General features: G+C 42.1%; 2 protein-coding genes across 11 annotated transcripts in view; both read left to right on the top strand.

The window, feature by feature from the left end:
* CADPS2 (calcium dependent secretion activator 2) overlaps positions 1 to 19,505 on the top strand; it is a 485,821-nt gene that overhangs the window by 133,546 nt on the left and 332,770 nt on the right. The window lies entirely within an intron of this gene.
* Positions 6,909 to 9,227, top strand: LOC132211414 (E3 ubiquitin-protein ligase RNF133-like). Its single transcript, XM_059656099.1, has one exon. It carries the CDS (start codon positions 7,805 to 7,807, stop codon positions 8,936 to 8,938), a length of 1,134 nt encoding a protein of 377 aa, XP_059512082.1. The 5' UTR covers positions 6,909 to 7,804; the 3' UTR covers positions 8,939 to 9,227.

Raw genomic sequence — 19,505 nt, 5'->3', positions numbered from 1 at the left:
TATCACTTTCTTAGAGAGCAGTGCCCTGGACTTCTTTAATCAGAGTTCACTCCCTGTTACATCTCTTCTTTCTCGCGATACTCTGTTTTCTTTTCAGAGCCCTTCTCAGGACTTGCACTTAAGCATTTCTCTGTGCATTTGCTTAAAATCTGCCCTCACTGGATAACGTGCTCTACAAAGTAGGCGTATGTCTGTGTTCTTCTTTGATGTAGGACCCATCTTAGTATTTGTCTAGCACAGTGATGGTGAACCTTTTGAGCTTGACATGTCAGCATTTTGAAAAACCCTAACTTAACTCTGGTGCTGTGTCACATATAGAAATTTTTTGATATTTGCAACCATAGTAAAACAAAGACTTATATTTTTGATACTTATTTTATATATTTAAATGCCATTTAACAAAGAAAAATCAACCAAAAAAATGAGTTCGCGTGTCACCTCTGACACACGTGTCATAGGTTCGCCATCACTGGTCTAGCACATAGTACAATTGCAGTAGCTATTTATTGCATGAAGCTGAATTCTTCTTGCAAGATGACAATATATTGGGCTAACAATGTAAGTTTATATTACACTGCCCCCATGTTGAGTCTTTAGGCCTGCGCAAGCATTTGCTATTGGAAGATGCTAGGAATGATTTGTTCCTGCTTCCCGTAGAATGACATTTTAGGTAGCATACCATCCAAGAAAACTGGCGACTGGCCAGGTACGTGATGGCTGCTTTCCCTGACAGATAGTAAGGCAATGAGTATGAACATGGTTAGGCAGCTTTTCAACCTATCCAGAATGAGGAAAGAAACCCAAGACTGTAAATATAATATTCTTGTCTGTTTATTCATTGCTTTAGAGTTTATTCAAATTGTTAAAAACCATGAGTCATTGCTTAGTTGCTTTTTGGCCAATAGGATTTCAGTATGCAGTGCACTAACATAAACTCTTGGATTGGCTTAACTACCTCTGATGTCACAATTCACCCATTAGGAAGTCATATTTTTCTTGAAATCACATTGTGCTAACAACTCTTGTTTCATTGTCAGAAAGGTTATCTGCACAAAATAAAAATACTGGAAGGAGCAAGATATCTTTGATCCAGGCAGACCTTTTCCATTAACGTGCTTTAATTATCACCTGTGAACAATTGAAGCTAGCTCTTTTTTTTTTTTTTTGACTTTCTTTTATACTTGGCGTTTTGTTGTTCATGTGTGTCAGTTCACAGGCAAATGGAGGAATGAGCCTGCTTAGACTTACTCCTCCAACTCATCGTTCTGTTTCATCTCGACTCTTGAGGCTCAGCGTCTTCCTCCTGCTTAGCCTCCCTGACGCAGAAGGAAAAGCCATTTGGACAGCCCACCTGAACATAACATTTCAGGTGGGAAACCGCATTATATCCGAACTAGGAGAGAGTGGCGTATTCGGGAATCATTCTCCCCTGGAAAGGGTGGCCGGTGCGGTGGTACTTCCGGAAGGATGGAATCTGAATGCTTGTCATTCTCTGACCAACTTCAGCAGGCCTCAGCCAGAAGACTCTTGGTTGGCCCTCATTGAACGGGGAGGCTGTACCTTTACGCATAAAATCAATGTGGCAGCAGAGAAGGGAGCCAATGGTGTGATCATCTATAACTATCCAGGTACTGGCAACAAAGTATTTCCCATGTCTCACCATGGCACGGGGAATACAGTCGCAGTGATGATAGGCAACTTGAAAGGCCTGGAACTCCTGCACTTGATTCAGAAAGGAGTCTACGTGACGATCGTCATCGAAGTGGGGAGAATGCACATGCCATGGCTGAGCTATTACGTCATGTCTCTGTTCACCTTCCTGGCTCCCACCGTCGCCTACCTTTTCTTGTACTGCGCCTGGAGGCCACGAGCGCCCAATTCTTCCACCAGGAGGCGAAGACAGATAAAGGCAAATGTGAAGAAAGCAATTGCTCAGCTTCCACTGCGGGTGCTCAGAGAAGGGGATAAGGAACTCGATCCCAATGAACACAGTTGTGTTGTTTGCTTTGACACATACAAACCCCAAGATGCAGTACGTATTTTAACTTGCAAACATTTTTTCCACAAGGCGTGCATTGACCCCTGGCTTTTAGCCCGGAGGACGTGCCCCATGTGCAAGTGTGACATTCTGAAAACTTAAGAAACCCAGAGAATTTTCTGAAGATGTAACCAAGTCTTTTCAAAGATTAAAATTAGATGAGTTCTTTTAGCACTATATGTAGAGAGAAAATTCAACTCCAGCTTCTCTACCCAAGTACCAAAGAGGGTGAAATTTGTGTGTTTTTAAAATAAAACTCCATATCATGCTCACCTATTTGAACTTGTTGTTTTTCTAAGAAGTTTTAGTTGTTATACATTTTTGCTCTTATTTGCATAAGGACATTAGCATATGTTCAAAGCAAATTAGTCTTTACCTTCAAATTACAATGTCACATTGATGTCACAGAGAGTTAGTCATAATATTTTAATGCAGTGGTTCTCAACCTTCCTAATGCCGCGACCCTTTAATACAGTTTCTCATGTTGTGGTGGCCCCCAATTTCATTGTTACAAATTGAACATAATTAAAGCATAGTGATTAATCACAAAAACAATATGTAATTATATATGTGTTTTCTGATGGTCTTAGGCGACCCACAGGTTGAGAACCACTGTTTTAAAGGTTTTTATGTTAATTTTTATACTTTGTTACCATAGTTTCTTTAACATTTGATATCTAATATCTCTGCTTAATAAACTTTATTATAGGATAAGATATTGATTTAATGCTCCATTAATTAATTTTATTAATAACCAAAGGATCTGGTTTCCAGAGTTACTAACTGGGTAGGTAGTATCCTATATAATAAAAGCGTAGATGCAAATTGTCTCCTTGACTGGGAGTTGTCCGGGAGTTCAACCACGGGGTAGGACAAGCCGGGGGAAGGGAGGGAGGCCCTGGCTGGCATCTGGCAGCCACTAGGGACCCTACCAGTGCATGGATTTCGTGCACTGGGCCTCTAATATTCTTAATAATTATTTTAGACTAGAGGCCCAGTGCACGAAATTCGTGCATGGGTTGGTTCCCTAGGCCTGGCCGGTGATCAGAGCCCATTGGGGCCTTCTGGCTGCTGGCCAGGGCCTTCCTTCATTCTGCGCCACTCCCAGTGGTCAGCACATGTCATAGCGAGCGATTGAACTCCTGGTCTCCCAGTGGAACTCCTGAGGGGACACTATGCATATTAGGGTTTTATATATATAGATGATAGCACTTTTAGTTATGTAACTGAAACTGTTTTAAATTGTTATAGGTCTCATTTAGGGCAGCATTGCAAAAAAATCGCCTTTGTTTACCAGAGCACTTTAAATCCTACCCTAGTAGGATTCAGCTATGGTCATCAGATTTCCCTTCTAGAAATAAGCTAGTAAATGCTTTTCTTCTCAAAATACTGGTCTCTCTCTCTTTAATAATGTAGAAAGTGCAGAGTTGAAATTTTCAGTTGCCCTTCTGAATTGTCTTTTGCTTTACTTTGACTTTTACTCTTTTCAAGCATATGAATAAACCCCTGTGTAATCATGAGAGACTGAAAGATTTGGGTTACATTGTTTTGATGAAAATCTCTATGGACAATATGCTGAACCACTGATGTCCCACTCAGATGGCACTCTGTGTGTCCACACACTTCATACTAACTATACTGTTTTTTTAAAGAGTGGACTGTATGGAAGTACAAGCAGATTAATGGCCTTTGGTAAAGGAAATTGACCATTATGAGCTCAGCATTTCATGTCAGTAGTCTCTTATTCTACTTTTTGCTGGGCACACATGGCCCTTTTCTCCTTCCTCTTTCCTGCCTCAAGTCATCGTGCTGTTGATTCACAATTCATAAGAAGTCCTAGCATCCATTGTCCTAGTGAGACCCAACCAAAAGTGTCTCTTAGCATCCTGTGCATAGAGGTCAGAGGCATTCATCTTCAAGGTCAAAATCCTTCACTGATTTCCTAGCTGGTGAATAAGAACTACTGAAACATACCCCCCAAAAAGTGTATGGCAGCCCCAGTGACTGCCCATGTTTGTTAGTTCACACTCTTTGGCTTGAATGTCAGATGGTGCCATTGACATAAGTGTAGCTAAAATACAGGCAGAGCTGACAGTGTGTATGTGAGGTCTTCCTCTAGGGATGTTTGTTGATTTTGGCAAACATTTTATTAAAAACATCTGTGGCCTTTAATAGTCACTGCTGTGGTTGTTTTTTTTAAAAAAATATATTTTATAGATTTTTTTATAGAGAGGAAGGAAGAGGGATACAGAATTAGAAACATCGATGAGAGAGAAACATCAATTCAGCTGCCTCCTGCACGCCCCCTACTGGGAATGTGCTTGCAACCCAGGTACATGCCCTTGACCAGAATTGAACCTGGGACCCTTCAGTCCGCAGGCTGATGTTCTATCAGCTGAGCCAAACTGGTTAGGGCTGTGGTTGATTTTAGGTGGGGACCTTGAAACTCTTCTTTTTAAAATCAGTAGTTACACTTTTGTTGACAATGAGTTATACTAAACTAAAACTGTTGTATTTAAACTTTCCTGCACCCTTCCTTTTCTTCCCTCAAAATATTGTTAGATTATTATCAGATGTCAAGGTCTGCAGAGAAATGAGATTCATGTTTCTGTCTTTCCTGCTGTCATTCCTATACCTGATCAGTGTTAAGTGTGAGGAAGTGAGGCTGGTGTCATTTAACAGGATACCCTACTTTAAAAAATCAAATCCACACCAAACTTCTGAGGAAGCTTTTAAGTCAATTTAGTACAGTGGTTTACATGATAAGTAAAAAATGTGCATTTTAACCAAATGTGAGTTAAAAATGGTATTACAGAATTCGTCATTTTTACCATGTATTTGGCGGCAGTGCTAATTTTAAATTATTTTGTTAAAACTTGCCATTTTGTTGAAAATATTTATTTTGAAGAAAAATTATAGTTATACTAGTGTCCCAGTGCATGGATCTGTGCACATTGAAAGGAAATTAATTAGAAGAAATATTTTAATATCGGTGTTTGCATCTTGCTAATGGAAAGAAAGTTGGATTCTACCGAGTCTCCTATCTCCCTACTCCAGGACTTCTGTGAGGATCAAATGAGATGAGGCACGGGAAAACACTTCATAAACATTTGGTTAAACTGTAAAGTGTTTGCACCTGGCTATAAAGCAAGTGGGGTTCCTGGGCTGAAGAAACTCCAAGGATGCTAGTCGCTAGGGAGAGGAAGCCAGGCGTTGCTACATGATGTCATTACCTGGCGCCCACAGCCACTTTTTCTGGGCTGAGCTGTGGTCCGCATTTTGCACCACGGGGTCTCGGCAGCGTTGGTGGGTGTCACTCTCAGGTGGTAGTGGGGCCTGTGTCCCACTTGGGGGGAGCTGAGTGTTGGTTTGTTGGTGCCAGGTCTGTGGTGCCATTTATTTTTAAATAGCCAGTACACATCATGGTATCTCCTGCGTTGAGTGTTTGCCCCCTGGTGGCCAGTGTGCATCATAGCTACTGGTTGGACAGACGCTGACATTTAGCCATATATATCTACACTAATAAAAGAGAAACATGGTAATTGGTGTACGACCACTACCCTTTTCATTGGCTAATCAGCGAGATATGCAAATTAACTGTCAGCCAAGATGGCGGCCAGCAGCCAGGCAGCTTGAAACTAACATGAGGCTTGCTTGCCTCAGTGACGGAGGATCCTTGGAGGAAACCAACGTTCCCCGCCTGCGGCTGCAGGCCTCTGCACCGGCAGTTAAGAAACATTGTAACAAATACCGCCGGACTTCAGCCAGCAGATTCGCAACATTGTAAGCAAAGGCCAGAAACCTACTTTCAGCAGCCGAAGGCCTAAGAGCTGGAGCCAAGCCTCAAGGTAAAGCTGGCCCAGAATAAAAAAAAAAAAGGAGCGGTTGGGAACTTCAGTCACTCCCAGCCTGAAAACAGCTCTCAGCCCCTCACCCAGACTGGCCAGGCACCCCAGTGGTGACCCCCACCCTGATCCAGGACACCCTTCAGGGCAAACCAGCCGGCCCCACCCATGCACCAGGCCTCTACCCTATATAGTAAAAGGGTAATATGCCTCCTGGCACCGGGATCAGCGTGACAGGGGGCCAGCGCCCAAACCCCCTGATCGCCCTGCGGCTCTGTGTGTGACAGGGGAAGGGGCCCCAACCCCCTGAGCCGCCCTGCTCTGTGCCTGATAGGGGGGAGCTCCCCCCCTCCCCACGGGCCCTGCTCTGTGTGTGACGGGGTAGAGCCATAACCTCCCCATCGGCCCTGCCCTGAGTGTGAGAGTGGCAGCGCCCCAACCCCCTGATCGGCCCTGCTCTGTGGGTGATAGAGGGCGGTGCCCCAACCCCCTGATGGGCCCTGTTCTGTGAGTGACAGGGGGCAGTGCCCCAACCCTCTGATTGGCCCTGCTCTGTGCGTGACAGGGGGTGGCGCCGCAACCTCCCCATCGACCCTGCCTTGAGTGTGACAGGGGACGGTGCCCCAACCCCCCAATCGGCCCTACCCTGAGCGTGACTGGGGTTGGCATCACAACCTCCCAATCTGTCCTGCTCTGTGCATGATGGGGCGGCGCCCCAACTCCCCAATTGGCCCTGCTCTGAGCCCGAGCAGGGGCTGCACCTAGGGATTGGGCCTGCCCTCTGCCACCTGGGAGCAGGCCTAAGCCAGCAGGTTGTTATCTCCCGAGGTGTCCCAGACTGCGAGAGGGCACAGGCCGGGCTGAGGGACCCACCCTTCCCCCCCGAGTGCACAAATTTTTGTGCACCGGGCCTCTAGTATGTATGTGTGTGTGTGTGTATGTATATATATATATATATATATATATATATATATATATATATATATATATATATATAGACTAGATGGCCATTGCATGAAATTAGTGCATGGGTAGGGTCCCTAGCGGCTGCTGGCCGCCAGCCCCGGCCTTCCTTTGTTCCGCGCCACCCCCTGGTGGTCAGCACACGTCATAGCGAGTGATCGAACTCCAGGTCAGTGGAACTCCTGAGGGGACACTGCATATTAGGCTTTTATATATATAGATAGCTTTCTTCCATATGCATATCCGTTCAGGTTTTAAAATGCATGTGTTGTATGAATTTTATATTTAATTTTTAGTTTAATTGTGGTATCTGCTAACATTATTTGCCACTCAGGGATGAAATCTAGCTTATAACAACTTAGAAAAATTACCCATAACAACATTGACGCCTTCAAGCCAGTTTATTTTACAGGATGCTGTAAGCCAGCGGTTCTCAACCTGTGTGTCGTGACCCCTTTGGTGGTCAAACGACCCTTTCACAGGGATCGCCTAAGACCATCCTTCATATCAGATATTTACATTGCGATTCATAACAGTAGCAACATTACAGTTATGAAGTAGCAACAAAAATAATTTTATGGTTGGGTCACAACATGAGGAACTGTATTTAAAGGGCCAGAAGGTTGAGAACCACTGCTCTAAGCTCTTATCTAATTGGCTGTTGCCTTTTATGTCATAATCACATCACCCAACAAACAGTAAGCAGTATGTAGAGTTACAGCAGTGAAACTAGGATTTTTTTCTCCCAATGTAAAGTTTTTCTCTCTCTGCCTCTAATAAAACATCTGCAACTCATACAACATCTTTAAGAATTTCTCACAAAAACATGCTGGAAGACGGTGGAACCTGTTTTCACCTGGAAGATTTTTTTCATTTTGTTATTTTAAATTGATTGCCAACAGATGTGGGAGCCATCTCTTTTCATTGGATTGGTCCTTGGCTTATTAGGCAGAGAGAGATGAATCTACTCCAGATTGGCACTCAGAGAAACAGCACTGTATCGACCTGGCTGGCGAAATTTACTCTTCTTTGGCTGCTTAGTCGGAACTGCTGCAGAGCCAGCGCTGTTTGGACCGCTTACATGAACATATCATTTCACGTTGGGAATCGCATGCTGTCAGAGTTGGGGGAAACTGGAGTATTTGGAAGAAGCTCCACTCTGAAGAGAGTGTCCGGAGTTATTGTGCCACCAGATGGAAAATCGCAATATGCCTGCAATCCCAGTACCAGCTTCAGCAGATCGAAGAACTCAAAGGTGTGGCTCGCACTTGTTGAACGGGGAGGTTGTCCCTTCACACAGAAAATTAAGGTGGCCGTTGAGAAGGGAGCCAGCGGAGTGATCGTCTACAACTTCCCAGGGACCGGCAACCAGATTTTCCCCATGTCTCATCAAGCCTTTGAAGACATTGTGGTCTTGATGATTGGTAACTTAAAAGGCATGGAGATTCTGCACTTGATTCGGAAGGGAGTTCATGTTACAGTCATGGTGGAGATGGGGAGGAAACACATCATCTGGATGAATCACTACTTTGTCTCTTTTTTGATTGTCACCACCGCTACGTTTACGTACTTTGTCTTTTATCATATTCGAAGACTTTGGGTAGCCAGGGTTCAGAGCAGGAGATGGCTGCGCTTAGCAACAGATCTCAAGCTAGCATTTGGCCAGCTTCCGCTCCGGGTACTGAAAGAAGGGGATGAGGAAGTCAGTCCCAACGGAGACAGCTGTGTAGTTTGCTTCGAGCTCTACAAGCCTAATGACACAATTCGTATTCTGACTTGCAAACATTTTTTCCACAAGAATTGCATCGACCCCTGGATTCTGTCACATGGAACATGCCCCATGTGCAAGTGTGACATTCTTAATGCTTTGGGAATCCGAGTGGATGTTGAAGACGGAACACAGTCACTGCAAGTTCTGATGTCAAATGAATGGCCTGGTATTCTGTCACCTAGTGAAGAGGGGACCGCTAGTGAGCTTCCTCCTGCAAGGCAGCCAGATAAAGCGACCCACGTGGGAGAGGCGGCCGAGCGCACTCCTTCCCCGAATGACAGCCAGCCTAACTCGGCAGAAGCCGTTCATCCTTCACCTTGATAGCATGACCTTTGAGGAAGCGGATTAAACCTGTTTGTCAAACCAGGTTCTAATACTGACAAGCAGTTTGCTTGAAGTGTGGTTTTGTGTCCTTTTTGTTACTTTGGTAATTTTCTACATTCTTTGTCAAGCCCTAAAGACAGAATAAAAAAAGAAAAAGAAAAGGCCTAGCAGGATTTAAAAAAAAAAAAATCTTTGCTAAATGTAACTTTTTGTCAATGTATGTTACTCCTGTGAGTATAGATGTTTATTTGTTTGTACACGTGCATGTTAAAAGCAAGGACAAACTTTTCTCCCTAGGTGTTTTTTGTATTATACATATTGACTTTATTTTAGTAGGAAAATTGTTAATATATTTGCATGTTCCTTATAATCCCAAAGCTATAAATTAAGCTTGAAAAACTAGTTATCTTTGCTGTGCTAGGAAGAGTAAAATGTATCTTTTGATAGTTATAGTACAGTATAATTTGACCTCCATTGTGCTATATGTTTTTATTCTTGTCATAAAGATTTGCTTTATAGAATTTTACTCTTGGCAAATAATTCTGTTCAAGCAATTAGTACATTCAATGTGATCTGCAATCTTAAAAATAAAATAGTAGCACTCTTAAAGTGACCAGCAAATATTTCAGTGCCCAATATTTCTTACCATAATTGTTACATGTTCAAAGTGTGTAGAAAGGCTTAAATGATAAAGAATTCCTAAGATATTTAGTCATGGTGTATTTACTTCCTATATGTTTTGTATCACCCAATTTATTTATTTATTTATTGCTATTAAATATTTAAAATATTCCAGATTATTTTGGAGATAAGTGTCACACTGTAGAATTTTAATATGACATCTTGGGATTCTGTTCATTTTGTTCACTGCGTTTTCAGGAATATGGGGCAGAGCTGGACATTTGAATATGTGTGAGTGAATGAATAAGGAAAAATACCTTTTTCATAATGTAACTATTATGTGTTAATCTGGAAAAACTGGGCAGTTTATCCCAATTGTAAATAATGGGACCCTAATCATGAAAATGCTCATCCTAAATCACTTTGACAAAATAGAAAACTACAATTATTAGCCCAGAATTCATTATTATAACTTAGCATGCATACTTTCAATGAGGAGCTCTGACCTCTCCAGGGCTGACGGTGAGTTTTGAATTTTTGTGCAGCCCTAGAGAGATCTGTTAAGAGGAATTTTGTGAGTTGCTCAGGGCTGACAATACTGGAATTCAGAGAGAGGCAGAAGGAATACTTGTTTCTAAGAGCAGTGCCAAGGAAGACTCTTTCAGAGAGGGAGGGGCACAGCACTAAGTGGGCAAATGACCAGGCCTGGGGTTAGCCTTGCTTGGTATGCACAGGCTTTTGTATAGCCAACCCTTGGGAGGTTTCGACTTAGTTAATCACAGGAGCTGCTCTTTGAAAGGACTGCATAGCACCAGCATGGGAGGATTTAGCGGGAACACTGTTCTGAGTGTCTTGTTTAGTTTACTCTGGGAGAGGAAAGTCATTTCCTAAGAGACCAAGGATCACACTGGAGAAACAGGACACTGAGAACCCTGTGAGAGGCACTTCTGCTAGAATCAGCTCCTAAGCAAGATAAGCTGTCATCCTCAGACTGACTACTGTTGGTGTCTCTGGGGTTAGCATCTCCTGGGGGTGGCCGGTTGCCCAGACGAATCATTGAAACTGTGGATGTGAATGAATGGGGTAGTTCTGGCAGTCCCCAAAACCGGGATCATTACAGCTCTGTGCACTCTTAGCACATTCACATGGGGTACATATTCCATGATAGACCTAGCACTTGAAGAATTCGTCACTTACTCTTCACACTAGCATTGCCTTTGTGTTCTCTTTCCACCATTTCCCTGCACCCCACATCCCATTGGTTTCTCCTTTCCTTTGCCTTTTTTCTTTGCTTTGTTCCTCGCTGTCAGCTTTAAATCTGACTTACCCTCATCTGTAAGAAATTAGCACAGGCACACTTTTATAATTAGGTGTCTTTTGTTAACGCAGTGTGCTTGTCTTGATTTGAGAATGTTCAATGGATGTTCTTCAAAGGGTGGTTAGAATCTATCTGTTAGGTGGGGAGGGAAAGGTCAAGTTAGTGGACTTGGGACTGTCACTGCTGAGTGCCTGCTGGGAGCAGGCAGTAGGCTAGGAGTTTTCCATAGCTGTTTCTCATATCTGAACAAAACAGCTGTTTTATGCCTCAGAATGTTGAAAACAGATCAATAAACCACTTTTACTGTAGATTTAATAACTAGGACCTGGAAATTGCACTGGTATGTCAAATGTTAGGTACTATTCATTATAGTTAGTTTTTAACCTAGTGTGGTCTGTGGGCTACACTTTCTCTTGTACTTAGTGATGCAAAATATGTTTTGCCATAATGATATGGGACTATAATGTGAATTATTTTACTCCTAATGCCATTGTTATAATGGATTTCTTTTGCAGTTCTCCTCTGTATATATTTTTGCATTCTCTGGTAGTAAAATTGATTCCCCGTGCCTACCTCGACTAGGTAGGGGGCTGATGTTCCTTATAAAAATTAAACATTATTTTTCATTACTGGGATACATTAGGTTTAATAGCTACTAAAGTGAAAATGATTCTAAAGCCCTTACCACTGATTGGGTGATTTCAGGTAAGTTTATCCATGCCAGTGATGATGAACCTATGACACGCGTGTCAGAGGTGACACACGAACTCATTTTTTTGGTTGATTTTTCTTTGTTAAGTGGCATTTAAATATATAAAATAAATATCAAAAATATAAGTCTTTGTTTTACTATGTTTGCAGATATCAAAACATTTCTATATGTGACACGGCACCATAGTTAAGTTAGGGTTTTTCAAAATGCTAACACGCTGAGCTTAAAAGGTTCGCCATCACAGATCTATGCAGTTCCTTGCAGTATTACAACACACTGATAGTATACCTGTCTCTTGCTATAGAATCATCATCATACATTTGTCCTGCAGAGGGATGTTGGTCAGCCACAGTATTTTTTAAAAAAATATATATTTTATTGACTTTTTACAGAGAGGAAGGGAGAGGAATAGAGAGTTAGAAACATCGATGAGAGAGAAACATCGATCAGCTGCCTCCTGCACACCTCCCTACTGGGGATGTGCCCGCAACCAAGGTACACACCTTTGACTGGAATCGAACCTGGGACCCTTCAGTCTGCAGGCCGACGCTCTATCCACTGAGCCAAACCGGTTAGGGCACAGTATTTTCAATAATGTGAATACTTCAGAGGATTTAGTGAGCTAGAGATCTGGCATGTCTGATAGTACTTAAGCTTAGTGTACAGTTAAAGTGTTTTCTTCCTCTGCAAACTCCCTGGTGTGTGAAGCAGCGCACAGGCGTCAAGGTGGGGGGAGGGTCAGAGTGTAGAGAAGCACCGAGGTAAAAAGAGGGAGGCTTCACACGATGATGATACTGTGAACGTCATAGAGGCGGCGAGGCCATGTTCTTGCTCTGCCATTGTTTTAGAATTTATTTGGTTTTGCATTTACTGCCTGTTTTAATCATTTAATGCTAACTGGTGAAAATAGGATTATTGATTATTACAACTACTGACACAGAACTGTCTTAAAATGGATACCTGGTTTTCTAAACCATAGGAATTTTGGGGCGGGGGGAGTAGGGGGAAAATGTACTCCACAAAACCTCCCATTTTCACATCTACACTACGGTTGACAATACCTGTCTCCACAATTATGCTGTCATCTTGTCACGCCTCTGAGATTCTGTGTTCCTTTATGATTTCAGCTGCTCACATGCATTTTCCTCTTCACTGTTGATGACCAAGGTGACCCTGATTTCAAATCTTGTCTACGTTTGTTAACATTCATCTCCATTCAGTAACATTCCATTGTGGACACATGTCAGGGTTTGTCTTTTTTGAAAACTTCCCAACGTATAGCATCTTTCCCAGAATTCCTTACCTGAATGTACTTCTCATTCTCACCACTTGCTCTTTGTTCTCATTCCAAGCAGTTTCCCTTGCTGGTCCTTTCCCGGCCCATCTCATTTTGTTCAGCTTCAGCCTAGAGTTAAATTGTAAGCCATTTTATCCTTACTGTACCAAGGAATTCCTCACCTCCTAGGAATTTTTTGACGGTAATATTTACCTACTGTAAAAATCAGTGATGTCTATTGATTTCCACCCAATTTTTACTTTTATTTAAAAATCCTTTATTAATTTCTTAATTCTTTTTTTTTTTTCTCACAGAGCAGTGCTTCTCAGCTTAAGATGCACAACAGAATCACCTGGAGAACTTTTAAAAAGACTTGTGGCTCTGGCCAGATAGTTGAGTTGGTTGGATGTTGTCCTGCATACCACGTAGGTGCGATTCCTGGTCAGGACACATTCCCAGATTGTGGGTTTGATCCCTAATCAGGACATATATGGGAGGCAACTGATGGATGTTTGTCTCTCATCTCTCTCTCTCTCTCTCTCTCTCCTCTTTCCTTCCCTCCCTCTCTCCCCTTTCCTATCTCTCTAAAAATCAATAAAAACATATCCTTCCGCGAGGATAAAAAAAAAAAAAAAACCTTAAAAAAAAGACAGTGTCTGGGCTGCACTCAAGTCCTATGAGCTGCCTTGGCATCAGTTTTATTTTAGTTACCCAGGTGATTGCAGTGTGCACATTGAATTGAGGACCACTGCCACAGGGCTGTTCCAAAGCACCTTTACAGTGATCAGGTTCCCAATTTCACACACTGCTTCATTCAGATCAACGTGTTTGCACTTTACTGCAAGTATTTAGGTAGAAATAGACATGTCACGTATACATGTTTACATTTAATGAGAAGGAACTGATAAAGGCTTTTGGGAGTATGAAGGAATGGATTTCAGCTGGAGAAGCAAAGATACTTAGGGAATAACATTTGAAATGGAACTCTGCTGGATTGGGAGCAAGGGCCTCATAATGGAGGGGACAGTGAGAACAACAGTGTTTTGTAAAGAAGTTTTGAGTGTCATGTAGAATTTGGTTAAGGAACTTGAAAATGAAGACGGGGAATTCAGAGTCTGTTGCAGTGGTCTGTGAGTGATGAGGTGAAAGTATGAACAAAAGCAGTAGTTGGTGAATTTGTAACCAAAACCCAGGTCTGGCTGCCTGCTGCCACAAAAGCCAATATCACGGGACAGGTGCTGGTGGAAAAAGAAAGGGGTTTATTCAAGTGCTGGCTACCTGAGAAGATTGGAGACTACCATCTCAAAGCCCATCTCCCCACCTCCATGCAAGCAGTGTTTTTGTTTTTGTTTTTAAGGAGGGAGAGGGAATACAGAGTAAATAAATCAAGGAGCGGGGGTAGACAAGTTCTCTATGTGCAGCACAGTCTGTTCTGATAAGGACCTGAAACTGGTCAAGTGTTGGTCCCGTGTGCATTCTACTGGTTTTCATTTGAAAGTAGCCAGTCTCCCAGAGCTGGAATGCCTGAAGGTCAGCGTCTGTATCTTCTGATGTTAGTTCCTAGGATTCCTATATAAAAAATGCTTTTTCAAGCTACATAGTCATCAGAGTCAGCATGTACAGAAACAATGTCAAAGGAATGGTGAGGTTGGTTACAATTCCCAACTGTTACAATTGGGTGAGATGAATATAAGGTGGGTCACCTCCAAGAAATGTTCTGTGGTGACTTTTTTTGCTGATAATGAATTTTCTACTTCATTTGTAAATGACTAGATAGCACTGATTTCAAAACTTGCCCATACCCATAACCTTCCTCTTCAGTTCATCTCCAGTTTAGCAACACACAGTGGGGTCAGAAGACTGAAAACTCCTTGACATTTGGATTCAGCCAGTAGGTGATAATGATGCCATACAGTGAAGTAGAAAATATAATTCAGTGAAGCAAGTTAGCATAGAACGGGTTAGCATGGAGTTCAGATTTTGAGTATGCTGAATTTGACAAAACCAAAGACTTATAGGTGATGTGCACTGCACAGGTGAAAATATAGGTCTATACTAATTAAATGGGATAAATGCATCAATAAAGCAAAAAGGCTTGATACATTTAAGTACTCAATTTTGGTGATTTACTAACAACAACAAAAGCAATTAACCGACTGTTTACTTTTACATTAGTGGTGACTTACTATTACGTAAAATTGAATGTTGCTATTTTGGGCCCTCTGGTTTTGTAGTATCCCTGTTTACAGTGCTGTATAACTTTTTCTCAGAAATGCTTAGCAGCCTGAGAATGAAGCTGGTGACTGAGGCAGGGATAGCAATGGTGGTAATGATGATAACAGTTACAATATACCAGGGTGCTGTATATGCACTTCACAGGTAGAATCTAATTTAAATATAACAATAACTCTTTGGGGTAGGCATTATGAATATTCCCATTCCTTAGATGAGGAAGCTGAGACCCAGAGAGGCTACTAGGAAGTACCTTGCCCAAACTGAAACTGCCACTATGTGGCAGAGCCTATATTTGAACTTGGTCTGGTTCCATAGCTCCTGGTTTTAACCACCGCATGACAATTAGATGGAAAAGCTAGTTTTTAAGTAAGAGAGAACTTATTAATAGGAGTCTAGTTTTTTATACTTCAAGGGTTGGACCTTGGAAAAAAAATTCCCTCTAAAAGGCATTGAAGGTGTTAGAGGAGAGTTGACGTGATAACCCATGATATCTCACATAATTAGGAAAGATAAAGGAGTGTAGGTGGGTGAGGGCATGGGCAGGGTGTATCTAATTGGGGGGAAAAAACAAAAGCAGTAGTTGGTGAATTTTAAACCAAAACCCAGGTCTGGCTGCCTGCTGCCACAAAAGCCAATACTCATGGGACAGGTGCTGGTGGAAAAAGAAAGGGGTTTATTCAAGTGCTGGCTACCTGAGAAGATTGGAGACTACCATCTCAAAGCCCATCTCCCCACCTCCATGCAAGCAGTGTTTTTGTTTTTGTTTTTAAGGAGGGAGAGGGAATACAGAGTAAATAAATCAAGGAGCGGGGGTAGACAAGTTCTCTATGTGCAGCACAGTCTATTCTGATAAGGACCTGAAACTGGTCAAGTGATGGTCTCGTGTGCATTCTACTGGTTTTCGTTTGAAAGTAGCCAGTCTCTAGAAAATGGATGCTTCCATTTAGGAAGTACTGATTCTAGAACTGGTAGTTTTCTTTTGTAAAAAATGATTATTAGTCTGAGAGGTTTTATATAGCCTTCTTTTCCTCCGGAGCTTGAAAGGGCTAAGAAATAATTTCGTAATTTCCCTAAGAATTTATACCAGTCCATTTACAAAGTCCAGGCATGAGGTGCACAGTCGCCTGTTGAGAAGAGTGCTGGGCTTTTACATCACCTGACCCGCATTCATATCCCTTCCTGAAGGCAGAACGTCACAGAGCACTGTCCTCAGGCCAGCACATCAGCACCACCTCCGCTTGTGGGAAATGCAGATTGTGAGGCTCCGCTGCAGACCTTTGGAGTAAAAAACTCAGGGGGGCCCAGCGATCTGTTTTAACAAGTCCTCCAGATGATTGGGGTGGGCATTCAAGTTTAGGAGCCTCTGCTCTCTCAGAGACTCAGTGCATTTTCAGAAGAGGATGCACCATGCATCACACAGTTGTAATTAGAGAGAAATAGTATAAATGGAGATGGTTGCAAATCTTAAAGCTCTACACAGATAACAGTTACGATTCTTGCACTAAGTTGTTGGGCATATTTCGCTAGCCCAGCTGCTCTCCGATGTATGCATGACTTGTGCATATACATGCTACTCCTTTCCTCTCCCAGTTCTTATTTCTCTGCCACCACTATCACACTGCTGAGGGAATTGTGAGGAATTGCATAGATTTTCTACAGTTTATGAATTCCAAGGTAGAACAATAGAAAGAAACCTGGAAGGTGCAAACAGTTTAGGGCATCTCCACACCGGACCAGGAGGCCCACGCTGGAAACGGGTAATTTTCTGACTAAAGGTATAAAAATAATTTACTTAAAGAGTGGGTCATAGGTGAAATTCAGAAGAGAATCATGTAAATTCCTGGGTTTGGGTCCATAAAAACAGCTTCACAAAAACGGGAGAGACTCAGTGTCCATAAAAATGTAGCTGAAAATAAATGCAAGATGAGCCAGTGGGCATCTAAACAGGCCATCTGAAGGGGCGGGGAATCTCAGGCATTCACAGCAGCATTGTGTCTTTTTTTAAAAAAAATTTTTTTATTGATTTCTTACAGAGAGGAAGGGAGAGGGACAGAGAGTTAGAAACATCGATCAGCTGCCTCCTGCATACCCCCCACTGGGAATGTGCCTGCAACCAAGGTACATGCCCTTGACCAGAATCGAACCTGGGACCCTTCAGTCTGCAGGCCGACGCTCTAGCCACTGAGCCAAACCGGTTAGGGCAGCAGCATTGTGTCTTAACTAGAACTAATATCTGTCCTTTTCTTTACATTGATGGTGAGATCTTACCCAGATTAATCAGTCATCTCATTTCATTCATTCAACAAATAGTCATTGCCCAGGAAATACAGAGGTGAGCCATCCAAACTCATTGCTCACCTAGAGCTTACTTTCTAGTGGGGAGAAATTATAAAATATATAATGTGTAAGTGCTGTGGAGACAAAGGGAACAGGATGGGGGCTGTTAGAGGCAGAGTCACAGTTTTAACACCTTTCGTAAGGCTCAGGAGTTTTCCCGTGTTTCGTGCGCCATCTGTTAAGGACCGCTCACGAGTGTTCTCGTTTTCACGCCCATGGAAAAAGGAGCGAATCTAGATACTTATGTAAATTTTGTTTGGTCCCTCTTCACAGAGGAAAATGTTTTACGCAGTACCATACGTTAAAAAAATACTATGCTGCTGTAAAAAGGAAGGAACTCTTACCATTTGCAACGTCATGGATGGAACTGGAGAGCATTATGCTAAGTGAAATAAGCCAGTCAATAAAGGAAAAATACCACATGATCTCACTCATTCATGGACAATAGAGACCATTATAAACTTTTGAACAATAATAGATACAGAGGCAGAGCTGCCTCAAACAGATTGTCAAACTGCAGTGGGAAGGCCGGGGAGGGTTGGGGGGCAGGAGGTAGGGGGGTAAGAGATCAACTAAAGGACTTGTATGCATGCATATAAGCATAACCAATGGACATAAGGCACTGGGTGATAGGGGAGGCTAGGGGACTGTCTAGGGCGGGGGGATAAAATGGATACATATGTAATACCCTTTGTAATACTTTAAGCAATAAAAAATAAAAATAAAAAAAAAATAAAATGCAAAAAAAAAAGTAGTAGGAACTTTAATTGTTTAATTGTTTTTGTAAATAAAAATGTTATAATTATTGAAAAACAACACCTAAAGTGCATTATGATGATTTAAATAATGTGCAGTTTGCCCCAAAACGTGCGGTCCCTGGCGTATGTCTTAGCGATTTCTATGCGATACGCAATGTGTTAAGTAGAGGAGACTTCACCAAGGACATAAGCAATTGAACGATGACCTGGAAGGAACGAGGGGCCGACATCAGAACACAGAGAGGAAACGCGGGGCATGTGCAAAGGGGAGTCGCCAGGTTAGTCAGGGGTCTTGTCATCTTGTTAGTCAGGGGTTCTTTCACCTGGATGGTGAAGACAGTGTTAGCTGCCATTAAATACTTGGAAAATGGCCTTTGAAAGAATTTCTAAATTAGAAGTAGGGGAGAGCATGACAGCCATCGGGAGAGTTGTGCCACCTGGGAACCACTTGCCAGTAGTTGGTCCTGCCATTCGACAGGCTACTGCCTTAGGGAGCCACGAGTTTCTCTTCCCTGCAGGAGTCTGGTGTTTGGATGTCATTTTGATGGTGAGGGAATATAAGCTCTGGAAGGGTGGCTGGATTTATAGTGCCTTTGACGTCCCTCACAACCCTGAAAATCACATTCTGGGATTGAAAAGCATTGTTCTTCCTCACAGAGTTGCCATCTGGTGGAAAAATAAATAACTACAAGGTATAAATGACACAATCCAACAAATATTTATTAAGAGCCAATATACAGCTGGAAAATGTAGTCATATTTTAGGTTCATTTTTCTTCGACTTCACAGAATGTTGGCTTTTAAGATTGATTTACTCTAGAAATTTTTATTTTTTTCATTTTCATTTGGAACTTTATTTCTCTGTAAAAGCTCTTGGCTTATCAAGAGTAAATAACTTGCTACCCTGCAGATTCATGTTTTATAAACTTAAATTTTGAAAGGGTTTGTAGCTCATCCTCTCGTATCCTTGTGTAGTATTGTGGAGAATATAATGATTTAGTTTTTAGGAATATCTTTTCTCCCCAAATTAATATTTTTTTCCTCTGTCAACATTAACACATCACCCCCCTTCTCAAGGAAAAGTTTCTCCACCTGTTGTATGTCCAGCAAAGGACCAGTTTTTATAGTTTTCCAACCCACTGTGGATCATTTTGTAAATACAGAATCATGTTTTCTACTTGTGACTCGCATAACAAAAATAATTTGGATTAATGGAGGGACGGATAGATATGTGAAAGAAAAACTAGACTAAAATGTTACTCGTAGAATGTAGGTAGGAGGTACATGTCAGAATAAAAGATTGCTTGT

The sequence above is a fragment of the Myotis daubentonii genome, chromosome 10 (assembly GCF_963259705.1).
Source record: "Myotis daubentonii chromosome 10, mMyoDau2.1, whole genome shotgun sequence".
Taxonomy (NCBI): Eukaryota; Metazoa; Chordata; class Mammalia; order Chiroptera; family Vespertilionidae; genus Myotis; species Myotis daubentonii.
Note: the sequence above shows the minus strand (reverse complement) of the source record. Positions and strands in the feature narration are given on the sequence as shown.